The sequence below is a fragment of the Oryctolagus cuniculus genome, chromosome 7 (assembly GCF_964237555.1).
Source record: "Oryctolagus cuniculus chromosome 7, mOryCun1.1, whole genome shotgun sequence".
Classification (NCBI taxonomy): domain Eukaryota; kingdom Metazoa; phylum Chordata; class Mammalia; order Lagomorpha; family Leporidae; genus Oryctolagus; species Oryctolagus cuniculus.
In genome coordinates, this window is record NC_091438.1 from 7,701,304 (window position 1) to 7,724,329 (window position 23,026).

The window sequence follows — 23,026 nt, forward strand, 5'->3', positions numbered from 1 at the left end:
GCACTGCTGCGTGGTTTGAGCTTTGCCTCCCCTTGGGCTTCCGAGGCTCCCGTGGCCTCCAGCAGACACGGCTCCATCCGTGGCTGTGGCTTTCGGCACACCCCGAGAATAGGGGCTGGGGACACTCGCCTTTCAGTAAGATAAGGAAACAGGTTTCAGAACTGGATAAAATACCTTTGTGAAACAAAATTGAAAGTTAACCACCTCAACATATAGTCACTTTCTAAGCAGATTGTTGCCTCGATGAGTGAACTTGCCATGGCTGTACGAGAATGTGGGTTTTGAAATCTGAAAGTTCTACGTAATCCTGAGGGGTGTTGCTTGGCTGAAGTCCCAGGACCTAACAGGGCTGAGAAGGCGTCCGGAGGCAGTCTAGAATGTGTGGTTTTCCTGGCTGGTAAGAAAGTAGCCTGGGAACCTACAACAGAGGTGACCCGAGATAAATCATTTCACAATACACTGCACGGGAATTTTTTTATTTTTTAGGACAGTGGGATGGCTGAGAGGGAGGGACTACTAAGGTGACTGAGAGATGCTAGATAGGCCAGCCTTCCTCAACCATGGGCCCCCCTCCTGTTACTTACACACAGTGGAAAACGGTCTGTCTCCAACAAAGTGTTCCGACAATTTCTGGACCTGCTGTTAGGAGTGCAGGTGCATCTTCTCTTGGAAACCATGCTCAGCAGCTTCCTGGGCCAACGCTGTGATGGAAAACCTTCCATGGGTGCTTTCCTACACAGGGTTTTAAGCCTGCATGGCGGGGGGGGGGGGGGGGGGGGCGGGGTGGTGGTGGTGGAAGGAACACATCTCCAGCATAAAATGATGGCATCATGTCACATGAAGAATCAACGGGCAGTTCAAACTGGAGAGAAGCAGATACTGGGGCTCTTGGGACAGCCACCTCCATCTGTGCCGGCAACATGGTAACTCCCATCGTAAGTAGTGCTTTTCTAATTTTATTTTAGTCAAGAAATGTTTTATGATGTTACTTTTTTTTTAACTTATAGAGAACTTGTATACTTAGATATGCTTTTTTACTTAGTTTATTTTTTCTGTAGAAATTAATTTCACATTGTATAGACAAGCTATGGACGATATGGGAATGTCTTTATGTTCTTAAATGTTTGTAGCAGGAAAGAATACTCAGGGCATATAAGTCGCATGGTGTTATTGTTGGAGGAAATGGGCAGCTGTCAGCAAATGAGCAGCTCACTGTCAGGCCCTGTGTCATTCTCAGATTGTAAGCATCAGATAAATGTTCATCTGTTTATCTACTCTAAAGTCTCCATAAAAATACTTCCTTTTCACTGCTTTAATTAGGCGTAAATTCTGTAATGACCTGAGTGCATTTCTTTTTCTTCCATTCACTCGGGAGCATGCAGGTGCCTGGCGCCCACCCTCAGGGCTGGGGGTGAGCAAGGTGAGGCGAAGCCGAAAGCTGCTGGCTGTGACGGCCTCGGCGGAACAGCCGGAGGGCCGAGAGGCCCTTGCACCTTAGGGACAGGACGCCAGGACAGTGGGCCGAGCGCAACGACAGGGGCACTAAGGGCTGTGGCGGCCGCACAGGCCTCTACAAGGAGCGGGGGGACATTCGGAGCAAAGGACGTTGGGACTAAGCCTGCAGAGGCACGCTCATTCCAAAAGACGAACATGGACTAAAGCCCTTCCCGTAATTGAGGGGTCAGTGATCTGCCCGTGGGTGACACACCCTGGCCTGATGTCACCCTGTCTCACGGGTTGCTGCAGTGGGACCTGCATTCCCAGTGGCAACCTGAGGGCGGGCAGGAAGTGAGGACAGAGCCTCGCTGGGCGGGCGTGCCTTTACATGGCAGCACCCCCCCATACACACACACAGTTGCCGATGCTCGGCCCCAGCCCCCTACAGCATGGGCGAGTCCTTCTTTTTGGGGTCCAGCGGCTCCACGGGCTTGGGAGGATTCGGGAGGGGGATGCTTCCTTGCGCCCGGCTGCCCGCGGGAGACAGGAGGTTGAGCACATCGAAGGGCAGCGGTAGCACCACCGTGGAGGGCTTCTCTGTGGACAGCGACTGCAGGGCGTGCAGGTACCGAAGCTGGACAGCCGCCGGGGTGCCCGACAGGATCTCAGCCGCCCTGCGCAGGGACTCCGAGGCGGCCTTTTCCCCTTCTGCGGCAATCATCTAGAAAACACGCGGGGGGAGCAGAGACCGGTCCTCATTCCAGGAAGTTGGGTGGCGATTAGTGTGACCCAGCAAAGCGGCAGTGAGCGCCCACATGACAGGCACCATCACAGTCAGTCTTCTCTCTCAAGGCTCCCGAGCTAGGGAAGACAGATGGACATGGACCAGGACATGTGGTGGCCTTTGCTGAGGGCCGTGGCCAGGCAAGCAGAGGTTGGTCAGCGCTCCTGGCAAAGGCTGGAGCTCACCCAGCGTGACTCCCACAGGGGCAAAGTGACGTGCCAGGCGCGCCACCAAATGCCACCCCAGCTGGCACCTCTGGACACACGTGACTGCAACTCCAAGAGGACAGGTGCGCGTCTTGTATCCCTGCTACCTGGCATTATGCTGTCCATAGCAGGTGCGACAGGGAACGCCCCTGACAGGGGACAGGCAGCGGCCAAGTTCAAACCTGGAAGCATCTCTCCTCTCAGCCCCCACCCATCAACACTCCAGAGACACCTACGGCTGGGGCAGCTGAGGAGCAAGGCTGCCCCCGGGGCCCTGGCCATGGCCATCCCTCCAAACCTGCGCACAGCGTGGGACACGGGTCTGAGCTAAGGAGAGGTCACTAACCCAGAGATGACAGGGAGAGAGGCGGGGTGGGGGGGGAGGGATGGGACTGGCTAGGGGAAGGGGACTTTAGTGCCCGCGGGAGCCCAGGAGGCAGCGCGGTGAGCAGCAGCCTCCAAGAGAGGGGGTTGAGTGGACTGGTCAGGACACGCTCTTCAGAGCAGTGAGACTCGGGTCGGGGGGACGCAGGGCAGGGGCCCGGAGGGGAGGCAGGCAGGCCCACCCCGGGCTCCCGGCGCCGGCTCACCCGCACTTTGGCCTGTCTCTGTGCTTCGGCTTCCACAGCCAGCGAGTGCTGGAGCCCAGCCGGCAGCCTCACATCTTTACTGGAAGAGAGAGAGGGCGAGGGGTGGGTGTGCGGCAGCCGGCAGTCCACAGCCTGCAGCCCCGTGTGCTGGTGTCCCAGGGGTGCGGTGAGCCTCTGAGCCTCGGGGCGCGGCCGGGCAGAGCCCCCGGCTTCCCTGAGAAGCTGCAGACTCCGGGCGATGGCTGTGTCGCTCTGAGTAAGACTTTACCTAAACCCCAATTATTAAATTCCAACAAGGAAAACGGCCTTGATGGGCCATACTGTTAATAAAGAGAATAAAAGGGAATGACCAAATAAGAACAATACTAATGCATCGCATTACAGGTACAAAATAGTCTTTCCTGGGCCGGCGCCGCGGCTCACTAGGCTAATCCTCCGCCTAGCGGCGCCGGCACACTGGGTTCTAGTCCCGGTTGGGGCGCCGGATTCTGTCCCGGTTGCCCCTCTTCCAGGCCAGCTCTCTGCTGTGGCCAGGGAGTGCAGTGGAGGATGGCCCAGGTGCTTGGGCCCTGTACCCCATGGGAGACCAGGAGAAGCACCTGGCTCCTGCCTTCGGATCAGCGCGGTGCGCCGGCCGCAGCGGCCATTGGAGGGTGAACCAACGGCAAAGGAAGACCTTTCTCTCTGTCTCTCTCTCTCACTGTCCACTCTGCCTGTCAAAAAATAATAATAAATAAATAAATAAATAAAATAGTCTTTCCCAGTGATTACCGTGAAAAAATTGTACATGGAAAACAGCTTAGCATTCCCAAGAAAACCTAAATATAGAAGTTACCAAAGAACCCAATAATCCCACTCCTGGGTATGTCTGCAAGAGAACTGAAAACATGGTCATATAAAACTTGCAAAGGAGCGCTCATCACCACATTACCACGACAGGCAGAGCGTGGAATCAGCCCACATCAGTTGATTGGTAGATGTGTGAACGACATTTTGGGTATCGGTACAGGGGAGTGCTACTTGAGTATAGAAAGGAATGAAGAGTCGATTTGTGTGAGACCACGATGAACCCTGGGAAAATGCTAAATGAAAACCAACCAGGCACAAAAGCCCGTCTATCAGACGGCTGCACTTACACAAAACGTCCGGAACAGGCAGATCTATGGAGACAGAAGCTAAAGCAGTGGCTGCAAGAGGGACGGGCAGTGCTTGTGTCAGGAAGCGAGGCTTTGTCGCAGCAATGGTTTGTAAACAGACTAAAACCACTGAGCTGTACACATTCAAATGGGAAGTTTTATGTAAATTTTAACTTAAAAAATGTGTAAATGCCTAGAGAAGAAAACAGAAGAGTAATTTGGCTATATGGTCCAGTGGTTTACGGCGATGAGATATGGAATAATCTTTTTTTTTCCAAATTTATGCTACTATGGCTAAATAGTACTCAATGAAATAATTTTTAAGGGGAAAGTTTTCTTGATAATTTCATTGCTATTGTAGTACTGAAAACTAAAATAATTTTTCAAATGAAAAACACGCAGTGAAACCACACTGTTTCCGTGTCGCACCGCGGCTCCTGGTTAACTTCCTACCCACATTTCTGTTCGCTCCACTTGGATCCCCCAGACGCAGGTCACTGAATCCAGGGCAACCTGCGGAGGGAAGAGTGGAGACATCAGTGAGGACCCAGCGGCAGGAACCCGGGCGCCGAGTACAACACCTCTGCGCTGGGGGCCGCGGTGCCGACCTCGGAGGAACTGTCTGTCCCTTTGAGGGACACAACTGCCTGTGCTGGCAGGGTTACCTTCCCCGAGCCTTGCAATGAGGTGTTTAACTTGCATGATGCCACTCAACAAGTATTTGTGGAGTTAAAGACAGTACAGTAGGCTGAATCATGGCCCCCAAAGATGTCCATGTCCAATCCCTGGGGCCTGTGGGTTAAAGGATCTCGCGATGCGAAGATGACGCAGGTGGACCCCAGATGTAATCACACGGCCCTGATAAGGGACAGGGAGAGGGAGACTGAACCACCGCAGAGGAGGTGGTGATATGACCATGGAAGCAGAGCCCACAGTGACACATGTCGAAGATGGACGAAGGGGCTACGCACTGAGGTGAGGAACGCAGGCAGCTGCTACCTCCCGAGGAAGGCAAGGAGATGGATGCTTTCCCAGACCCTCCAGCAGTCAGCTCTGCTAACACCTTGACTTTCACCTAGTGAAACTGATTGTGAACTTGATCTTCAAAACAGTTTTTTTAAGCTAACAAGTTTGTTACAAACGTTACCAGAGGCTGCAGGAAACCTACAGGTGGTGTATTTGTTATATATATATATATATATATAATATATAACATATAATACAATATAATATATTATACATAATATATATTTATATAATATTATATAATAGTAACATATATAATATATATTTATATAATATATTTATATATAATAAATTTATATATATATTTATTATATATAAATATATTATACACACATATATATTAGTTATATAGTTGTATATAACTATATAGTTATATATATGTTATATATAGTGTTTTAGATATAGATATAAACATAGTGTTTTAGAGCTCATTTCTTACACAGCCAGACTCTTACGTCGCTTTCAACTGGCTTTCGCCTAGAGGGGCCCTCCACTCGCCTGCTTCCTGTCAAGCTCACCCTGGGTGTCTGAAGCTGGACATTGGAGGGGGAAGAAAATGGACTGTGGGCTCTAGAAAGGAGAGGCAGGGCCTGGAGCGCTTGGTGTTGGCTCCTACTTTTTTTCTTTTTAACTACTTTTCTGGTGACTTCTTAGTGCCTGGATAAACTAAGTCAGCACACGAGAATCCTGAAAAGACTGCCTAACCTGGGGGCTTGGTGAAAGTAAGGAATCCTGACAAAGACAGCACAGTGGCAGAATCAGGAAGGAGGGGATCACACAGAGGAAACAGCTCCAGAGGAGGCCCCAGTGCTGAGCCGCAGGCAGTGGCTGAGTAGGTTAGGGTCTGAGACGGTAAGGAAGAGATGGGCCAGGCTGGCAATGAGTGAGGCTGTACCAGCTGGGTCATTAACCCAGTCATCCAAAGGCACCATCTGTCTGCTGTGGGGCAAGCCCTGTCACCCAAGTACCAGACAGACAGAGAGAGGAATAAAATACGGTTCCTGCCATTATAGAGTTCATCAGGGAAAAGAAATGTGTGAATACATAAATTATAATTCAGGGCAACAAGAGCAAGCTCAAATGACTAGAGTTTGGCCAAACTCTGTTCTCTTGCCTGCCTCTCGCCCCACGTTGGTACAGTCTACACAAGTGATGGGGTAGTCCATCATGGATGGGCTGTGACACCTCAGCTCTTTGTGTGTGACAGTCTTATTTAAACACACCATAGTTTAACTTTGCACACATGATACTGGTTTCTCTGTAAGCTCCCAGGAACCAACCTCTCCTGCCCACCACCCTACAGCAAGCACTCCTGACACCGGGCACCCTGTGAGCACTCCACAGGGAAGTTAAAGTCGCTGGGTAGGGTTGAGAGCCAAAACTGTGGCAGTGACCAACTGACCAGCACCACACTGGTAACTGTGGATGGCTCAGGATCAAATCTGGCAACCTCCTGACTGGTTATAAGCACCCACATGCCTGGCATTCGTAAATTGCCAATGAACAAATGAGTAGAAAACAGAGAGATTTCAACAAGGTCGACATCAAACGTCTCCAAATACCTTTACATCGTGTGCGATGCTCTTCCTCTCGAGAAGAATTTCCGTGAGGGAGCGATGTGCTAGGAGGCGCTTCATGGTGGTCTGCACAAGGAACTGGACAGCTTTGGGCACGTGAGCAAGACTGCTGAGGAGCAGCGAGGCGTTTTCCATCCGGTAGTAGCAGACGGCGTCGATCTCCATGATAAACATGTCTTTGGTCACAATCTAGGCAGAGAGAAGCACGGACGACAGGAGTGAGTCTTGGCTTCCTGTCCCAAGTGGGGATCTGGGAAGTAAATGTATTCAAAGGGGGTTTTCTCAGACCAGATTACAGCAAAGAAAAAAGGTCCACTCCCCAAATGGCCACAGTGCCAGGGCTGGGCCAGGCTGAAGAAGCCAGGAGCCAGGAGCTTCATCTTGGTCTCCTGTGTGGGTGCACAGGGGTCCAAGGACTTGGGCCATCTCTGCTGCTTTCCAAAGTGCATTAGCAGGGAGCTGGATTGGAAGTGGAGCAGTGCCCGTATGGGATGCTGGCGCTGCACGCGGGGTGATGGCTTTACCGGCTGCACCACAGTGCTCGCCCCACAGTATTGCTTATTGGAAATAATTTAACATCAACAATAGTGAATTGGTCGAGTAAACAAACACACAACAAAATGCTATGAATTAATTTAAAGTAAAAGGGTGAGGGCAGGTGTTTTTCCTCGCATTAAGATGCCTGTGTCTCACGTTAGAACGCCTGGGTGTTTGATTTCTGACTCCAGCTGCCTGTTAATGCAGACCCTGGGACGCCCCCGTGAACACGGTCACTGGGTTCTTGCCACCAATGATTAAGTCTCCACTCCCCAGCTTCAGCCCCAGGCCAGCCCTGGCCACTGTGGGCAACTGAGACGTGAACAAGTGAATGAGAGCTCTCTGTCTTACTTGTGTAAGAGGCAGAGGCCTCTCAAATAAATAATTTAAAATATAATTTAAAAAATAAAAAAGGAATAATAAAATTCTTTGTAAAAAAAAAGATTTATTTATTTGAAAGAGTTACAGAGAGGAAGAGGCGGGGGGGGGGGGGAGGTCTTCCATCGCTGGTTCACTCCCCATTGCATTGACTGCAAGGACCAGAGCTGAGCTGATCTGAAGACAGGAGCCAGGAGCTTCCTCCAGGTCTTCCACATGCGTGCATGGGCCCAAAGCCTTGGGCCATCTTCCACTGCTTTCCCAGGCCATAGCAGAGAGCTGGATTGGAAGTGGAGCAGCCGGGACTTGAACCAGCACCCATATGAGATGCCTGCCCTGCAGACGGCGACTTTGCCCACTACACCACAGTATCAGCCTCCTGCCTTCAGCTCTTTTCAATGCACATACAGAAGTGTCATTGTTGGGTCACACAGTAATACCATTTTGAGATGTCATACCCTTTTCTATATAGACTGCCCTACTTTACTTTCCCATCAACATAGGGTTGCAATACATCTGCCTACATTCTCTTCACACTTAATATTGTCTGTTGGGTTGGCTTTGGTTTTATTTATTTTTTTTATTTTTGACAAGAAGAGTTAGACAGTGAGAGGAGAGACAGAGAGAAAGCTCTTCCTTCTATTGGTTCACCCCCCAAATGGCCACTATGGCCAGTGCGCTGCGCTGATCTGAAGCCAGGAGCCAGGTGCTTCTTCTGGTCTCCCATGCGGATACAGGGCCCAAGCACTTGGGCCATCCTCCACTGCACTCCTGGGCCATAGCAGGGAGCTGGACTGGAAGAGGAGCAACCTGGATAGAATCCGGCGCCTCGACCGGGACTAGAACCCAGTGTGCCGGTGCTGCAAGGCGGAGGATTAGCCTAGTGAGCCACGGCATAGTTTTATTTATTTATTTTTTAAGTAACCATCTTAATAAGCATGAAGTGGTATCACTGTGGTTTTTGTTCGTGTTTCCTTAAAGATTAGCAATATTAAACATCTTTTCCCATATGCGCTAGTCATCTGTATGTCTTCGCCTTCTCTGTATATCTTCTTTGGACAAAGAGCTATCAAGTTTTATATTAGGATTCTCCAAAACACAGAAGCACAGACTGTGTGTGTGTGTGTGTGTGTGTGTTGGGGGGTGCACGTGTACTTACAGGGGAAGGACAGGTTGGCAGGAAAGAGAGAGACAAGAGACAAGAGACTGGCTCGGCTCCCTGCTGTGGCCTGGGAAAGCAGAGGACACAGCCCAAGTCCTTGGGCCCCTGCACCCACATGGGACACCTGCAAGAGGCTCCTGGCTGCTGGCTTAGGCTTGGCTCAGCCCGGGCCATTGCAGCCATTTGAGGAGTGAACCAGTGGATGGAAGCCCTCTCTTTCTCTGTAATTCTGCCTTTCAAATAAATAAAATAAATCTTTAAGAAGAGACTGGCCCATGCAGTTGTGAGGCTGGAGACCCAGGGAGCCGCTGACGCTGTCTCCCGAGTTCCCTTCTCCTCACAAGGAGGTCAGTCTTTCCTGGAGACGTCAGCTGATTGGATGAGGACTGCCCACATTAGGGAGGCTACTTCATGCAGAATACACCGATTTAAGTGTTTATCTCATAAAAAAAATTTGCCTTGGGGCAAAGCAGGTATTTGGCCTGGTGGTTAAGCCATAGGTGGGCACGCCAGCATCCCATTTCAAAGCACCTGGGTTCAAGTCTCAGCTCTGATCCCGATTCCAGCTTCCTTGGGAGGAAACGGTGACGCCTCGAGTAGTTGAGTCCCTGCCACCCGAGGGAGAGACCTGGATTGAATCCCTGATTTCCAGCTTCATCCTGGCTCAGTCTTGGCTACTGTGGGCATTTCAGAGTGAACCAGCAGATGGCACATCGATCCCTCAGTCTCTTTCTGCCTCTCAAAACTTTTTAAAAATGAGAAAAATACCTTCTTGATAGCATCTAGATGTATTTGATCAAATAGAGGCCAAATGACCAACGTGTAGCCAAGCTGACATGTAATATTAACCATCACAAACTCTTCAGCCCATTTTTAAATTGAGTTTTTTTTTTTTAAGTTGTTGCTACTGAGATGTGTGGTCTCTGTATATCCTAGATATCAACCCTTATGAGATACATGATTTAGAATTATTTTCTCCCACTCCACAGGTTGCCTTTTCACTCTGTCGACCATGTTCCTTGATGCCCACAAGCTTTCAATTCTGCTATAGTCCATATCTTGACTTTTATTACCTACTTTTGAGTATACATTGTTATTGTGCCCTGGACCAGAGATGCTAGTGAGGCCATGTAAAATCAGAGAGAAAGCAAAAGCCACCCTTTAGCCTACCTCATGAAAAGGTATCTCCAAGGTTTGGAGGCGTAGGTCAACCTTGTGGTAGGTATCCAGGCAAGGCAAAAAGAAGAAAAGACCTAAGGAGGGGGAGAGGGAAGTGACAGGTGAACCATAGAGTGGCAGTTGTGGGTCACCATGTTGTGATCCCTTTGCACGCTGCATTGCTTTTCTTAGCCTCCAACTACACACAGACCACTGAGAAATCCTGCCCCCATCCCTACAGTGTCTATATTGCAGCTAAGGCTACCAGGTAATTGGTCATTCAATATGAGACACTTCTGAGGGTAAATTGAGAGCTCTAAGTCAGCTTACTGTGGGACAGCAGGGGTACAGAGATCTCCCCCAGCAAGCGGGGCTGGGGTCAGAGCTCCTCTGCACGTCTCTCCCTTCATTAGAACCGAAGTCCCCAGTACGGTGTTAGAGTCGCTATTGCTAGCCTTGATGTTTCACTTTTAGTACTTTTCAGCTGCTTTGCGAAACTATTTTTGAATCCCATGAGCGTACCAGGCATCAATCTCAACGTGTGGTATTTCTGAAAACGCAAGCCCGAGAGGGAATCAGAATCGCAGTGTCAGGACTCCAGCCTCCCGGCTGCCAAGCAAGTCCCACCCACCCACTATAATGTAGAGCATCAGTGTGCAGTAGACATTTGGGGATTTTCTGAGGGCCTCCTGGATACTGCGGGCTCCTATGAGAGCCAGAGCTTTGTTGGTCCCAGCGGCCTCTCAGAGTCCAGGTTCCATCCAGCTCAACAGCAGCCCTTCTTGGCTCCAACAGAAAAACCTCCCGAAACCAGGTCCACGGCGAGACCGTTGGTGTCCTGGACGTCTACTGCTTCTCCATATTCAAACGCTGACTTGTACTTCCTAGTCTAGTCTCTGTTTGCTACCTGTTTTTGCAGGCTCGTCTGAGAACTGGGACCCTTTCCAATATACGCACAGTGGTACTCCGCTGCTTCTCACAGCTTCCTGGCCGGCCTGGATCTTCAAATCTCAACTCCCACCCTTTGCAGGCTAACCATCCTTCCATCTGTGCCCTGTGATCAGCTTGGACCTCTGACCATCAGCGTCACTAGGTTTTCAGGTCAGAGGCTAGGTGGTCTTCATCCACCTTCATATCCCTGGTAGTTAGCACAGTGTCTGAAACACAGGACGTGCTTACCTAACTTTTCCCGCATTCCACCAGCTACAAACTGATTTGTTACTTGGATTCGGAGCTTTGCCTGTCACCTGCGACTTGATCTGATCGACTCTCTGGGATCTGAACTAGCTCAGTTCTTCTCTGGGAACCCACAGGACTCTGGCCGTACATTTGCTGTACCCAGGAGCCTGGGGTCTAGGCTGACTCACTCCGCCAGTCAGCCTGGCTCTGGCATGCGGGGTCTCTGTGCTCCTCCCCACTTGGCCACCTGGGGCCTGGGAGCAGGGCTGTCTATCGAATTTGTTCATAAGCCTGTGTTGTAAGTAACAGACTAGAAAACGCAAGCATCAGTTACTTCGTGTAATCCAAAGTGAATGTCACAAATATGCATGTATTGAAGAAACTGACAGGTGTAGAAGGGTGGTCGCTAAAAGAAAAAAAAAAGTTTCTTACCTGGACCTTTGGGTCTTCCAGGAAGCAGATGTCCCAGTCGGAATATAATTACTCTCTCATACTCTTGTACAACCTGCAGGGAATGATTACTTCCTGAAAGGAGAAGTCTCCAATAGACCTTAGCTTGAGAGTGATCCTGGGTGTAAGAAATCTTAGGTTTTGGAATTCTATTGATACTTAAATTTCAAAAGTCCTACACTTGGTAGGTACAGAATTTCAGAAACAAATGAAGAAGTAAATTGGCCATGTTAGTCTTTGAGGCAGTGGACGGAATTTTGATGAAAAATTCATGATTATCTCAAGTAGAATGATATGGGGAATGTTGGACATAGTAGAAGCAAAACAATCTTGTAGCATGTTTAATCTCGTATTTTGTTGTGACTTCCACATAATTGTATCAGATATGTATCCCTCATTAGCTACTTGACAGAAACAAGCAGCTTATTTTTATACCAAGTCTGGTGATTTGTTTCAAACTGCAGTGTCTCCTGAGGCTGCTTCAGAATGATCCCATTGGCTTTTCATATGTCAATTCTAATTATGGATTTAGAAAAACGGAGTGTGCCCTGAAAATGTGGATATTTTCAAATGACAAAAAAAAGGAGATTCTCTGTATAGAACTGTCTATTTGAGAAGATAAGTGGAAGTTCCTGCACACTATTTAAAAATAAATTTCACTGTCTGGCCTGACATGAGAATTTGAGTTCTCTGCATGTTTGCCATTCACTTAGCTGACCTGTTTGTTTATAAATGTACCCCACCAGACTGTGTACTCCTTGATGATATGGAATTACAACTTCTCCCAGCGTCTACATCATGCCCAATACATAGCACAGTTCGAGACATATTTATTGAATGAAAGCAGGAATGATTTGAAATCATAGACATGTCTATGTTTTTCCCCTCATTCTCCCTTGACTTAAAAATTTGGGGCCAGTGCTGTGGTATAGTGGGCTCTACCTATCGAATATATACATACACAAAGATCTTTTTAAAAAATAAAAACACTCTATTGAATAGTAAAAGCCAAGTAAGGATGCTCCTCAACCTACCATGGGGTTACATCCTGATAAACTGAAAAGAGTAAATAAAAAATGTGCTTAATCCACCTAACCTACTGAACAGTGGCAACACCGCGCACTGCAGAGTGTCTGTTTATCCTGTGACCGTGTGGCTAACTAGTAACTATGGCTTGCTCCTGCAGCCCAGCATCAAGAGGAAATATCCTATGGTACTCATTAGCCCAGAAGATCAAAATTGAAAGTATAGCTCTGAGAGATACAGGTATTATGGTCCTCATTTTTAAAAAAAAGATTTATTTTTATTTATTTGAAAGAATTACAGAGAGAAGCAGAGACAGAACGTGAGAGGTCTTCCATCCCACAGGTTCACTTTCCAAATGGCCACAATGACCGGCACTGGGCCAGGCCAAAGCCAGGAGCCAGGTGCTTCTTCTGGGTCTCCCACATGGTTGCGGGGTCCAAGTACTTGGGTCACCTTCTGCTGCCTTCCTAGGCGCATTAGCAGGGAACTGGACTGGAAGTGGAGCAGCTGGGACTCGAACCAGCTCTCGGGTGGTAGCTTAACCCACCATGCCACAATACCAGCCCCTGTCCCTTTGTTTTAAATAAATTGGTTTTTGAATACTAACAAAAAAATTTGAAGTATGGCCTCTGTATTAAACATATATTGCTTTGCACTGTAGTAAAGTCTGAAAATTATGAGTTAACTTTCCATGTCAGGGACCAGCTGTATAAAAACGTAGCAAAGACACCTTGAGAAATATGTCCTGAAGGTAGCAGATTCTACCACCCCACTGTGGGTCCCTGGAAGTCCGTAACCATGACTAGTTCATTGTCATGCAGGTGAGACTCCTGTATCTGAAAAGTGCTTTGCTTGTTGAAACCATTATTGAGAAGGAATGTCTCAGTTTGGTTCCTAGAGCGTGCCCCAGAAATTCCTAATTATTTGGATCCCCAGCAGTATGTGGGTTTTCCTCCTGCTTTGATTGGAAGGAACAAATTCTTCCCAGAGATGCAGGGGGCATCTCACTCCTTGAAGACCTTGTTGAAATGTAGCTGGCTGGTTCTGCCTTCGAGTCCTCTACCTACTTGGCTTCTTAGAGTTTCCCGTCTCCAGTGACCAGACCTGAGAACCTTCCCCACAGCGCATGGCTGAGTCACCGCTGGACTTTGTGGCCCAACCCCTTCAAGAGCCTGCCAATCATACACGGTCTGTAGGACACAGGGGAGGTGAGTGGGAGGAGGGCATTCCACACAGAGCAGCACCGTGCACAGACAGAGTCCCATGAGGGGTCCAGGGAGCGACCGCGTGTCCTCGTGGGGTCTCACCTTTATGCAGAACCAGATGGAGAAGGGGAAAGTCACGACGATGAGGAGCAGGGAGCTGAGGACAAGGAGCCACTCACAGGCCCCTAAACCTGAGGACTTGGTACCTGAGGAAAGAAAGAGGAGTCAGTGTATGGAAACAGCCATACCTACAGCCTTGCATATGCTCCAGTCCTTCGAGTGGGGTCAGAGCAGCTTGGAGACTCTAGAAACACTAGAAAGAGCTGGACATCAGAGTGACCAGAGGTCACAGGGCCTGGGGTGCTGCTGGAGTGCAGTCTCTGTGGGGCTTTTGGGAAGGCAGTGCGTCTACAGCATATCTGGGCTCTGGTTCTGGCCCTCCCATTCAATGTCCAGGAGACCTTCAGTAAGGCACGTGACCTCTTTCAACCTCAGATTTCTCTGCTATCCAGTGAGGATACTAACTCATAACTGTCTCCTAAGGTTTATCTCATATCACTAGCATAATGATCAAATGGCATATTTAAAACGATCATGCTTACACGAACGTCAGGTTTTACCATTTGTTGTGACTGAAACCACACGTGCCCAGAGGTGCCTCTCCCCTGGAATGGCCTCTCCATTCTCTGCCTGGGCTACTGTCTGAAATTCTCCCAGTACAGCCCCTTCTTTGGACTGAGGTGCTGAGCTCCAGAGTGCGTATCACCCATGGGGACTAACATGAGCCTGTTAGTTCTGGTTAAACAAGTGGGGAACGGCGGTGCGAAGCACCCAGGGTGCTCCGGTGATAAATGGTATGCAGGGGCATCGACCTCAAGGAAAACAAAGCTTCTTGGGGGCTTGTCCTGTTTAGGGTGCGTCTGCAGGCCCTAGAATAGTGCCTGGCCCAATATTTTGTGCTCAGTCAATATTTGCAGGATGCAGCCAGGAAGAACTGGGCCAGGTCAAACCCAGGTGCTCCTACGTGGGAGGCGGGCTGCGCGCCCACTGCCCCTCTGCCTGTATTTCCTCTGATGGCCTGGGGGTCCTCATGCATTTCATTCCCCAGGAGCCCAGCGTGCCCAGTCTGCTCAGGCTCCGGGGGCGCTCGGTGCCTGGGGCGCCACTGTGCCATCCCACGGGCACCACTGAACAAGGCGGCTTCCCCTCCGGGTACCTGACCACCTGAACGGCCCGCCCCGCCCGCCCTACCTTCCTCTGGCCGCTCGCTCTCCAGCAGCGCCACCACCTCGGTGCCCTCCTCGCCGGAGCCCCGGACCTCGTCCACGTCCACCACGGTGGCGGTGGCGGCGGCGGCGGGCGCGCGGGGCTCCTCGGGGCTCCCCGCCCGCCCAGAGCTCCGGCGCTCCGGCGCTGCCTCCCGGCGCCCGCGGCCCCCGCCGGCCTTGGCCTTGGCCTTCTTGTTCTGCCTGTGGGGGGACCCGCCGCCTCGCCCTCGCCCGTGCGCCTCTCTGGAGGAGCTGCGGGGCCTCGTCTCCATCCTCAGGGCTCAGCGCGCGCGAGGGTGGCGGGGCGCCTGCAGGGTTCCCAGGGCCTTAAAGAGCTGGGGCCGGCTCCGCCCCCGGCCCACCAGATGGCCTGGCCCAGCCCGGGTCACTGTGGCCATTTGGGGAGGGAACCAGCGGTGGTGCTGTGGGTCACGCGAGACTTTTGAGGTCAAATTAGGAGTCTTTATTGGCCAGCTGGTGAGCGCCCTTTCAGACCAGGGCCAGAGAAGACAGCCCGGAGTAGCAGTGGAGGGGGGTTTTTAAAGGCAAAACCTACTTTTTAGCAGTCATTTAATTATTTAATTATGCATGCGGGCTTGTATTCATGTGTGTGAACCCCAAGTAACAAACGGGTCTGGAAAAACTCTTCCACTATTTTCTTCCATAGGCTCCGAGTTAGACCACTGGGAGTACAGTGAAATAGCAGAGTTCTGAAGTGCTTTGTTCACTAAGCCTGATCATTGCATAGGCAGCACAGGAAGGGAATGATTTCCTTTCACGTGCCTGCCTCCATGGATAGCTCCTGCCTAGAACAACCCATTGAGAAAAATTCTGGGGGCCGGCGCCGTGGCGCAGTGGGTTAGAGCCCCAGCCTGCAATGCGGGCATCCCATATGAGTTCTGGTTGGAGTCCTGGTTGCTCCACTTCCAACCCAGCTCCCTGCTAATGCGCCTGGGAAAGCAGAAGAGGATGGCCCGAGTGCTTGAGTTCCACACCCGCATGGGAGACTCGGAAAAAGCTCCTGGCTCCTGGCTTCAGATCAGCCCAGCTCCAGCTGTTGAAACAGCAGATGGAAGACCCCTCTCTCTGCCTCTCTGTAACTCTGCCTTTCAAATGAATAAAATAAATCATAAAATAAACTTCTGAAGTTGCATGTGGCCCACAGGGAGGGACGTATGATTTATTTAATTTTCTCATAACTAGCTTCTTTATCATCCTGTAGAGGTTCCTCTCTTAGGAAAAGTATGAAACGTTGACTTTCTTTCCCCCTCAGCCTTTGATTCTGTTATGAATTAATTTGATATAGAGCCCTATCTAGAGTTTCTTATAACAAAATCACACCTTGATTTTAATTTTTTTAAAAATTATTTTGACAGGTAGAGTTACAGACAGAGAGAGAGAGACAGAGAGAAAGGTCTTCCTTCTGTTGGTTCACCCCCCAAATGGCCGCCACGACCGGCGCGCTGTGCAGATCTGAAGCCAGGAGCCAGGTGCTTCTCCTGGTCTCCCATGCAGGTACAGGGCCCAAGCACCTGGGCCATCCTCCACTGCCCTCCCGGGCCACAGCAGAGAGCTGGACTGGAAGAGGAGCAACCAGGACTAGAACTGGCGCCCATATGGGATGCCAGCACGATTTTAATTTTTTTAAAACTTACTTGAGAGGCAGGGACACAGAACTCTCATCCTCTGGTTCACTTCTCCAAATGCCCACAGTGGCTGGGAAGCTGGGAGCCAAGAATTCAGCGTTACAGCACAGCCCCACACACTTGAGCCCTCACCTGCTGCCTCCCAGGGGGCACGTTAGCACGGAGCTGTGATAAGATGCAGAGCCAGGATTCTAACCCAGCCACTCTGACATGGATACAGGTGTCCCAGCCAGCAGCCTTAGCCACTAGGCCAAACACCCACCTCCACCTAAAGTTTTACCCCAAGAATGAGCAGGATATCTGGCCGAATGATATTCTCCAAACTATTCTCTGGTTTTCAATAGGATAGAAACATTTCCTGTAGGAGAAAAGCCAGTGAGAAAAAGCCCTAGCGGGTGTCGGAGCCCACACTAGGTGCTTGTTCTCTGCTGCCTTTGCTCCGTCTCCCTTGCTCCTTTGACCACTGACAAGTCAGCTAACCCATCATTATTAACTTTCTAACTCCATGAATGACGGCAGTGTAATAAAGTCTGGGGGGACAGTGAATGCAAGGACGGCAGGAAGCTTGACTCAGCATCTCTGGCAGGTGGGGGAGTTGGGGAGGCCGAGTTAGTGCGGAGTCTGCAGCGGCCTGGCCTCATCTGCTCTGACGATGCTGTTTTCTTTTAGATTCCTCTGTAATTAAACGCTTTGCTCATCCCTTTGTTGCAAATATTACATGCACGGACTTTTAAACTCAACACTTGCCTCCTTGTTTTGATTCAAGAGACTGGTATCTGTGGGAAGGCAGTAACTAGGAGAAGAGGAAGATAATTAAAAGTTGTTGACTTTTGAGTTTGTGTTTCTAAGATTGGAAAGAATGTGGGACTTTTTAAATTATTCTACACATTCTTTGAAATGTTTATACTCATGCTATGAAAATATTATACACATGCTTTGAAATTTTATATCCATCTAGATAAGTGGAGGGAGTATTGATTTGTATGGATTATTCAGCGGAAAAGCTGCAATTTGTTGGCATGAGATGACATTGAAAATTGTAAATTTAAAACAATGTATTTATTTGAAAGGCAGAAAGTCAACAAGAAAGAGAGAGTGCCCCCAGCCGCTTGTGTACGCCCCAGATTCCCTAGGCCTAACCCGTCCCGATCTGCCTAGATGAGTGGCAGGAGCCCAGTGATTGGCGTCATCCCTGCTGGCTCTGAGAGGCTGCAACGGTAAGAAGCTGGAACCAGGAACCAGAGCCAGGGCTCAAAGCCAGGCACTCTGATACGGGACGCGAGATTCTCTAGCAGTATCCTAACCGCTGTGCCAAGCGCCCATCCCAGAGCTGACATTTTGTACCTGATGAACTTTTGCTGTTGGGGGGAGGGGCTGTCTTATGCATTGCCTTTAGCAACATCCCCGACCTGTACCCACCAGATTCATACGGCATCTGGTCCCCAGTTGTGATGGCCAAGCCGGCAGACGTTGCCAAGTGTTCCACGGGGTCAGAGTCACTCCTGGTTGGAAAGCACTCTCTTTGCACTGTGAAGACAGGAAAGAGGGGGTCAGGAGATCCACGTCGGGTCCTGGTAAGAGTTGAGTGGTATACCCAGGTAGACCTTGAGAGCTGGGCCTTGCAGCCACCGGAAGCAGTAAGATAGCCCCCACCCCGCCCCAACACAACAGCTGAGGTTGGGCCAGGTCTGGGAGCCAGGAATGCATTGCAGGTCTTCCATGTGGATCCCAAAGTGGATCTCATCTGACTTTGTCCTTTCTATCTTCATAGTGCAAAGAGAGGGGTTTTATTTTAATTTCATTTTTTAAGATTTTATTTATTTTATTTGACAGGTAGAGTTATAGACAGTGAGAGGAAGAGGTCTTCCTTCTGTTGGTTCACTCCTCAAATGGCTGCAATGGCTGGAGCTGCACCAATCTGAAGCCAGGAGCCAGGTGCTTCTTCCAGGTCTCCCACGCGGGTGCAGGGCCCAAGCACTTGGGCCATCTTCCACTGCTCTCCCAGGCCATAGCAGAGAGCTGGATCGGAAGTGGAGCAGCAGGGACTAGATTCAGTGCCCATGTGGGATGCCGACGCCACAGGTGGAGGATTAACCCACTGTACCATGGCGTCAGCCCCAAGAGAGTGGTGTTCACCCAGCAGTGATGTTGACCCCTTGGGGCATTTGACCATTCGGCAATTACTTGAGCCATCACTGCTGTCTCCCAGGGTGTGCACTGACAGAAGGCCGGTGTTAGGAGCTGGAGGTGGGTTTCAACTCTGGGCCCTCCAATACGGCACGTGGGGATCCTGACTGCTAGGCCACACATCTGCTGTAAGGGAACCACTTTAAGCAAGGAATGACATGGTCAGATTTGCATTTTAGAAGTCACGGTGTGGGCGAGGTGGGAGGTGAGTGTTATGGGAAGAGGCTGGAGGCAGAGAGACAGCAGGGAGATCTGCAGTGATGTTGGAGACAGGGGAGATGCGGGTTTTGCTGGAGGAATGGTGCTGGCGCTGCTGTTGGGGCACGGCGAGTCAGGCTGCTCCCTGGGACGCCGGCATCCCATGCTGGAGTGCCAGTGTGAGTCCTGGCTGCTGCCCTTTGGATCCAGCTCCCTGCTGATGCGCCTGGAAAGCAGCAGAGGGTGGCACGGGTAGCTGGGTCCCTGTCAACCACGTAGGAGATCCAGATGCAATCCTGGGTTCTGGCTTTGACCTGACCCAACAGCAGCCATTGCAGCCATTTGGGGAGTGAACCAGCAGATGGAAGACCTCTCTTTTTTCTCTTTGTCTTTCCCTCTCTCTTTTTTAATCATTGTCTTTCAAATACATAATAAATATATTTTTTTTAAAAAATGGTGATGACTCTTGGGACTTCAAAGTGACTGGTCAATGGAGCTAATGCCAACTAAGGGAATACAGAGAGGAACGCGATTTAAGGTAGGTGGGCACACCAAGTTCAGTTTCAGGTGTACTGATCCAACAATCAGTGTCTAGGAGCTCTGTCTGGATGCAGCCGACCGAAGCGCCATCTCTCCCCAGCTGCACTGTGGTTTCAGCTCCCTCTGCTGGATCTTCAAGGGTGATGATAGCCGTGGGAAAGTTGACCTGGGCAGCTTTCTACACGTACTTCATATGTCATCTCTCCATTCCCGTCACTAACGACGTATTCTGGGGCCGTCATTGTAGCACAGCAGGTTAAGCTGCCGCCTGTGATGCCAGCATCCTCAATGCGTGCCGGTTCAAGTCCTGGCTGCTCCATTTCCCATCCCTGCCCCTGCGCCTGGGAAAGCAGCAGAGGATGGTCCAAATACCTGGGCCCCCGCCACCCATGTGAGAGACCTGAAGGAGTCCCTGCCTGGACCAGCCCTAGCTATTGCGGCTGTTAGGGGGGTAAACTGGAGGACGGATGATCTCTCTCTCCTGACACTCTGCCTTTCAAATAACTAAATTCTTAAGAAGAGGCCGGCGCCTCAGCTCACTAGGCTAATCCTCCGCCTAGCGGCGCCGGCACACCGGGTTCTAGTCCCGGTCGGGGCGCCGGATTCTGTCCCGGTTGCCCCTCTTCCAGGCCAGCTCTCAGCTGTGGCCCGGGAGTGCAGTGGAGGATGGCCCAAGTACTTGGGCCCTGCACCCTATGGGAGACCAGGAGAAGCACCTGGCTCCTGGCTTCGGATCAGCGCGGTGCACCAGCCGTGGCGGCTGTTGGAGGGTGAACCAACGGCAAAAGGAAGACCTTTCTCTCTGTCTCTCTCTCTCACTGTCCACTCTGTCTGTCAAAAAAATAAAAATAAAATAAAATAAGAAGAAATACATTCCAAATTTCTGGTGGCTGTGACCCTGAGGACTCTCTCTTTTCTCTTACTTGTATCAGCGTTATGAAGGAGAGAGAGGGGAGAGAGGGGAAAGAAGGCGAGAGAGGGGAAGAGAGGGAGAGAGAGAGTGCCAGCGAGCGCACTGCTTCCTATTCCAATGGCATGCTGGGGTGGAGTTGAGGGGATTCAACGGTATCTATATAGGGCTTGGTGAGAAAAATCAATTCTGGTTTTAGACATTTGATACTGGTAAATTTAACATGTACAAAGAAAATACTTTAAAAATTTAAGGGGCCAGTGCTGTGACACAGCAGGTTAAAGCCCCAGCCTGCAGTGCTGGCATCCCATATGGGCGCCAGTTGGAGTCCCTGCTGCTCTACTTCTGATCCAGCTCTCTGCTGTGGCCTGGGAAAGCAGCAGGGGATGGCTCCAGCCCTTGGGCCCCTGCACCCATGTGGGAGAATGGGAAGAAGCTCCTGGCTCCTGGCTCTGGATCCTCTCAGCTACAGCCTTTGTGGCCATCTGGGGAGTGAACCAGTGGATAAAAGACCTCTCTCTCTCTTCTGTCTCTCTGTCGCTCTTTCAAATATAAATAAAATAAATATTTAAAAAAATAGAATCTTGAGTTTGCTCCCACAAATAGGTACTTTATATATAATAGCTACAGGAAATTCCTGATGAGCTTTTTTTTGCCCTTCTCCTGTATCTGACATATTTTGACGTATTTTGCAAGACTACAGAGGTCTTGCAAAACTAGCATTGACTAGGCTATTTCTAGTTGCTCTGGTTGTTTCTTCCCCAAACAGTTTTTATTCAAAATGAGATATCATGTTTAAAAAATGAAATAAAGCAGTGGAGGATGGCCCGTCTTTGGGCCCCTGCCCCAGTGCGGGAGACCCAGCAGAAGCTCCTGGCTCCTGGCTTCAGCCTGGCTCAGCCATCCCTGGTTTGAGGAGCGAACCAGCAGATGGAAGATCTCTCTCTCCCCCTCTTCTCTCTCAGTAACCCTGCCTTTCTAATAAATAAATCTTAAAAAAAAATTAGACACCATAATTGGAAACTTTATAGAACACAAAATTTAAAGCAACTTCTTTCCTGATTATTCTAGAAGGAAAAATGTTGTATTCGGGCATACAAGGTACGGATCCATTTAATAAACATTTATGGTGTGCTTGGCCCGGGGACAGTGAGCTCAGAAGGCAGCCATGCAATGCGTACGGGCTCCGCGGGCTGCTCATCAGCACCCTACCTCCCAGGCCGAGGCTGCTACAGGCTGAGTGAGGGGAGCCTAAGTCTGCAGAGTGGCCCCTAATAGCACTGCTCCGTACAGTGCAGCACCAAGTCACGAGCCCAGGCTCTCTGCGTTCAAGGTGTGGAGGGGACCATGCCCCGCCCTCAGGAAATTATAGAGGGAGGACTAGGGGAAGCCAAGGCACAGAAAACACTAACAATAAGGATGGTGCGGAGGAGCTGCTAAACACCTGTTAGTACAAGTGTTACCATTTCTGCTGGAGCCTGGAAAAACAAGTAGGAGGACGGGAGGAGGAGAGAGAAACCCCAAGCAAAGACACACGCACAAGCCCCTGTGGCAGTCGGGACGTGAGGCTTGGAGCTTAGACCGGGGCAGTGGCAGAGCAGACGGGAGGAAGCTGGCTGAACACACAGGAGGTGGGGCCAGCAAGGTGGGCGTGGGCGTGGGCGTGGGCGTGGAGGTGGGGGCGGCAGGGAGGGCGGGGCACAGAAGGGACTCTGAGGAGTGGGCCACCTGCCCAAGTCCCCACACAGATGCAGCCGCTGCAGGGCTCTGCCTGTGGAGCTTCTCTGACTCCACCAAGGGGGGCCACCGTCCCCCACACCTTGTGCTACTGCAGAGCCCGGTGGCCCACGGAGCGTCCTACCGGTACGGTGCGCAGCTCGCTCCCCTGGTCTCCACAGCACTCTAACAAGATGGCAACAAATGCAGAGCTCAAGTGCCATGCGCACTGCAGCAGACGGCCATGCTGAGATCTGACCCGAGAGCTGTGGCTCCAAGTGGGACGCCCTCTCCACCTACCACCCTCCGTGGAGGTTCAGTCACCTGTACCCAAGAGGTATTGTCCATTCTTGCAGGCAGCTAGGTGGAGGCTGGAGCTTGGAGCTTAGCGAAAGACATTTTCCCCACAAACCTAGTTCGGGAAGCACAAAACAAAAACAGGAATAGGAGTGCTTAGTCTGCCCCGGGGCCTCTTCCAGGCCTCCAGCCTTCGGGGCCACAGGTGTGGCCATGGCCAGATGCAAAAGGCAAGTGGGCGGTTCCGGGCCTGCAGAGGCCCCACCGCTAGAGGGCGCCGCGGGTGCTCCCAGCCTGCCTGGGGAATAGCAGAGCAGGGGGCTTCCTGGGGATCGCCCGCCCCCTCCGGGGTGGCCCGTTTAGACCCTGAATTGTTGCCAGACACGAGAAGCGTCTTTGCAGAATCTAGCAAG

General features: G+C 50.7%; 1 protein-coding gene across 1 annotated transcript; it reads right to left on the reverse strand.

Moving 5' to 3' along the window:
- Window positions 1–791: 791 nt before the first annotated feature.
- On the reverse strand, window positions 792–15,541 carry NPHS2 (NPHS2 stomatin family member, podocin). Its single transcript, XM_002715007.5, has 8 exons — window positions 15,103–15,541; window positions 13,954–14,057; window positions 11,603–11,675; window positions 10,004–10,086; window positions 6,742–6,945; window positions 4,611–4,666; window positions 3,018–3,096; window positions 792–2,158 (listed from the first exon to the last, which is right to left on the reverse strand). Exons 1-8 carry the CDS (start codon window positions 15,389–15,391, stop codon window positions 1,880–1,882), a joined length of 1,167 nt encoding a protein of 388 aa, XP_002715053.3. The 5' UTR covers window positions 15,392–15,541; the 3' UTR covers window positions 792–1,879.
- Between the last annotated feature and the right edge of the window lie 7,485 nt (window positions 15,542–23,026).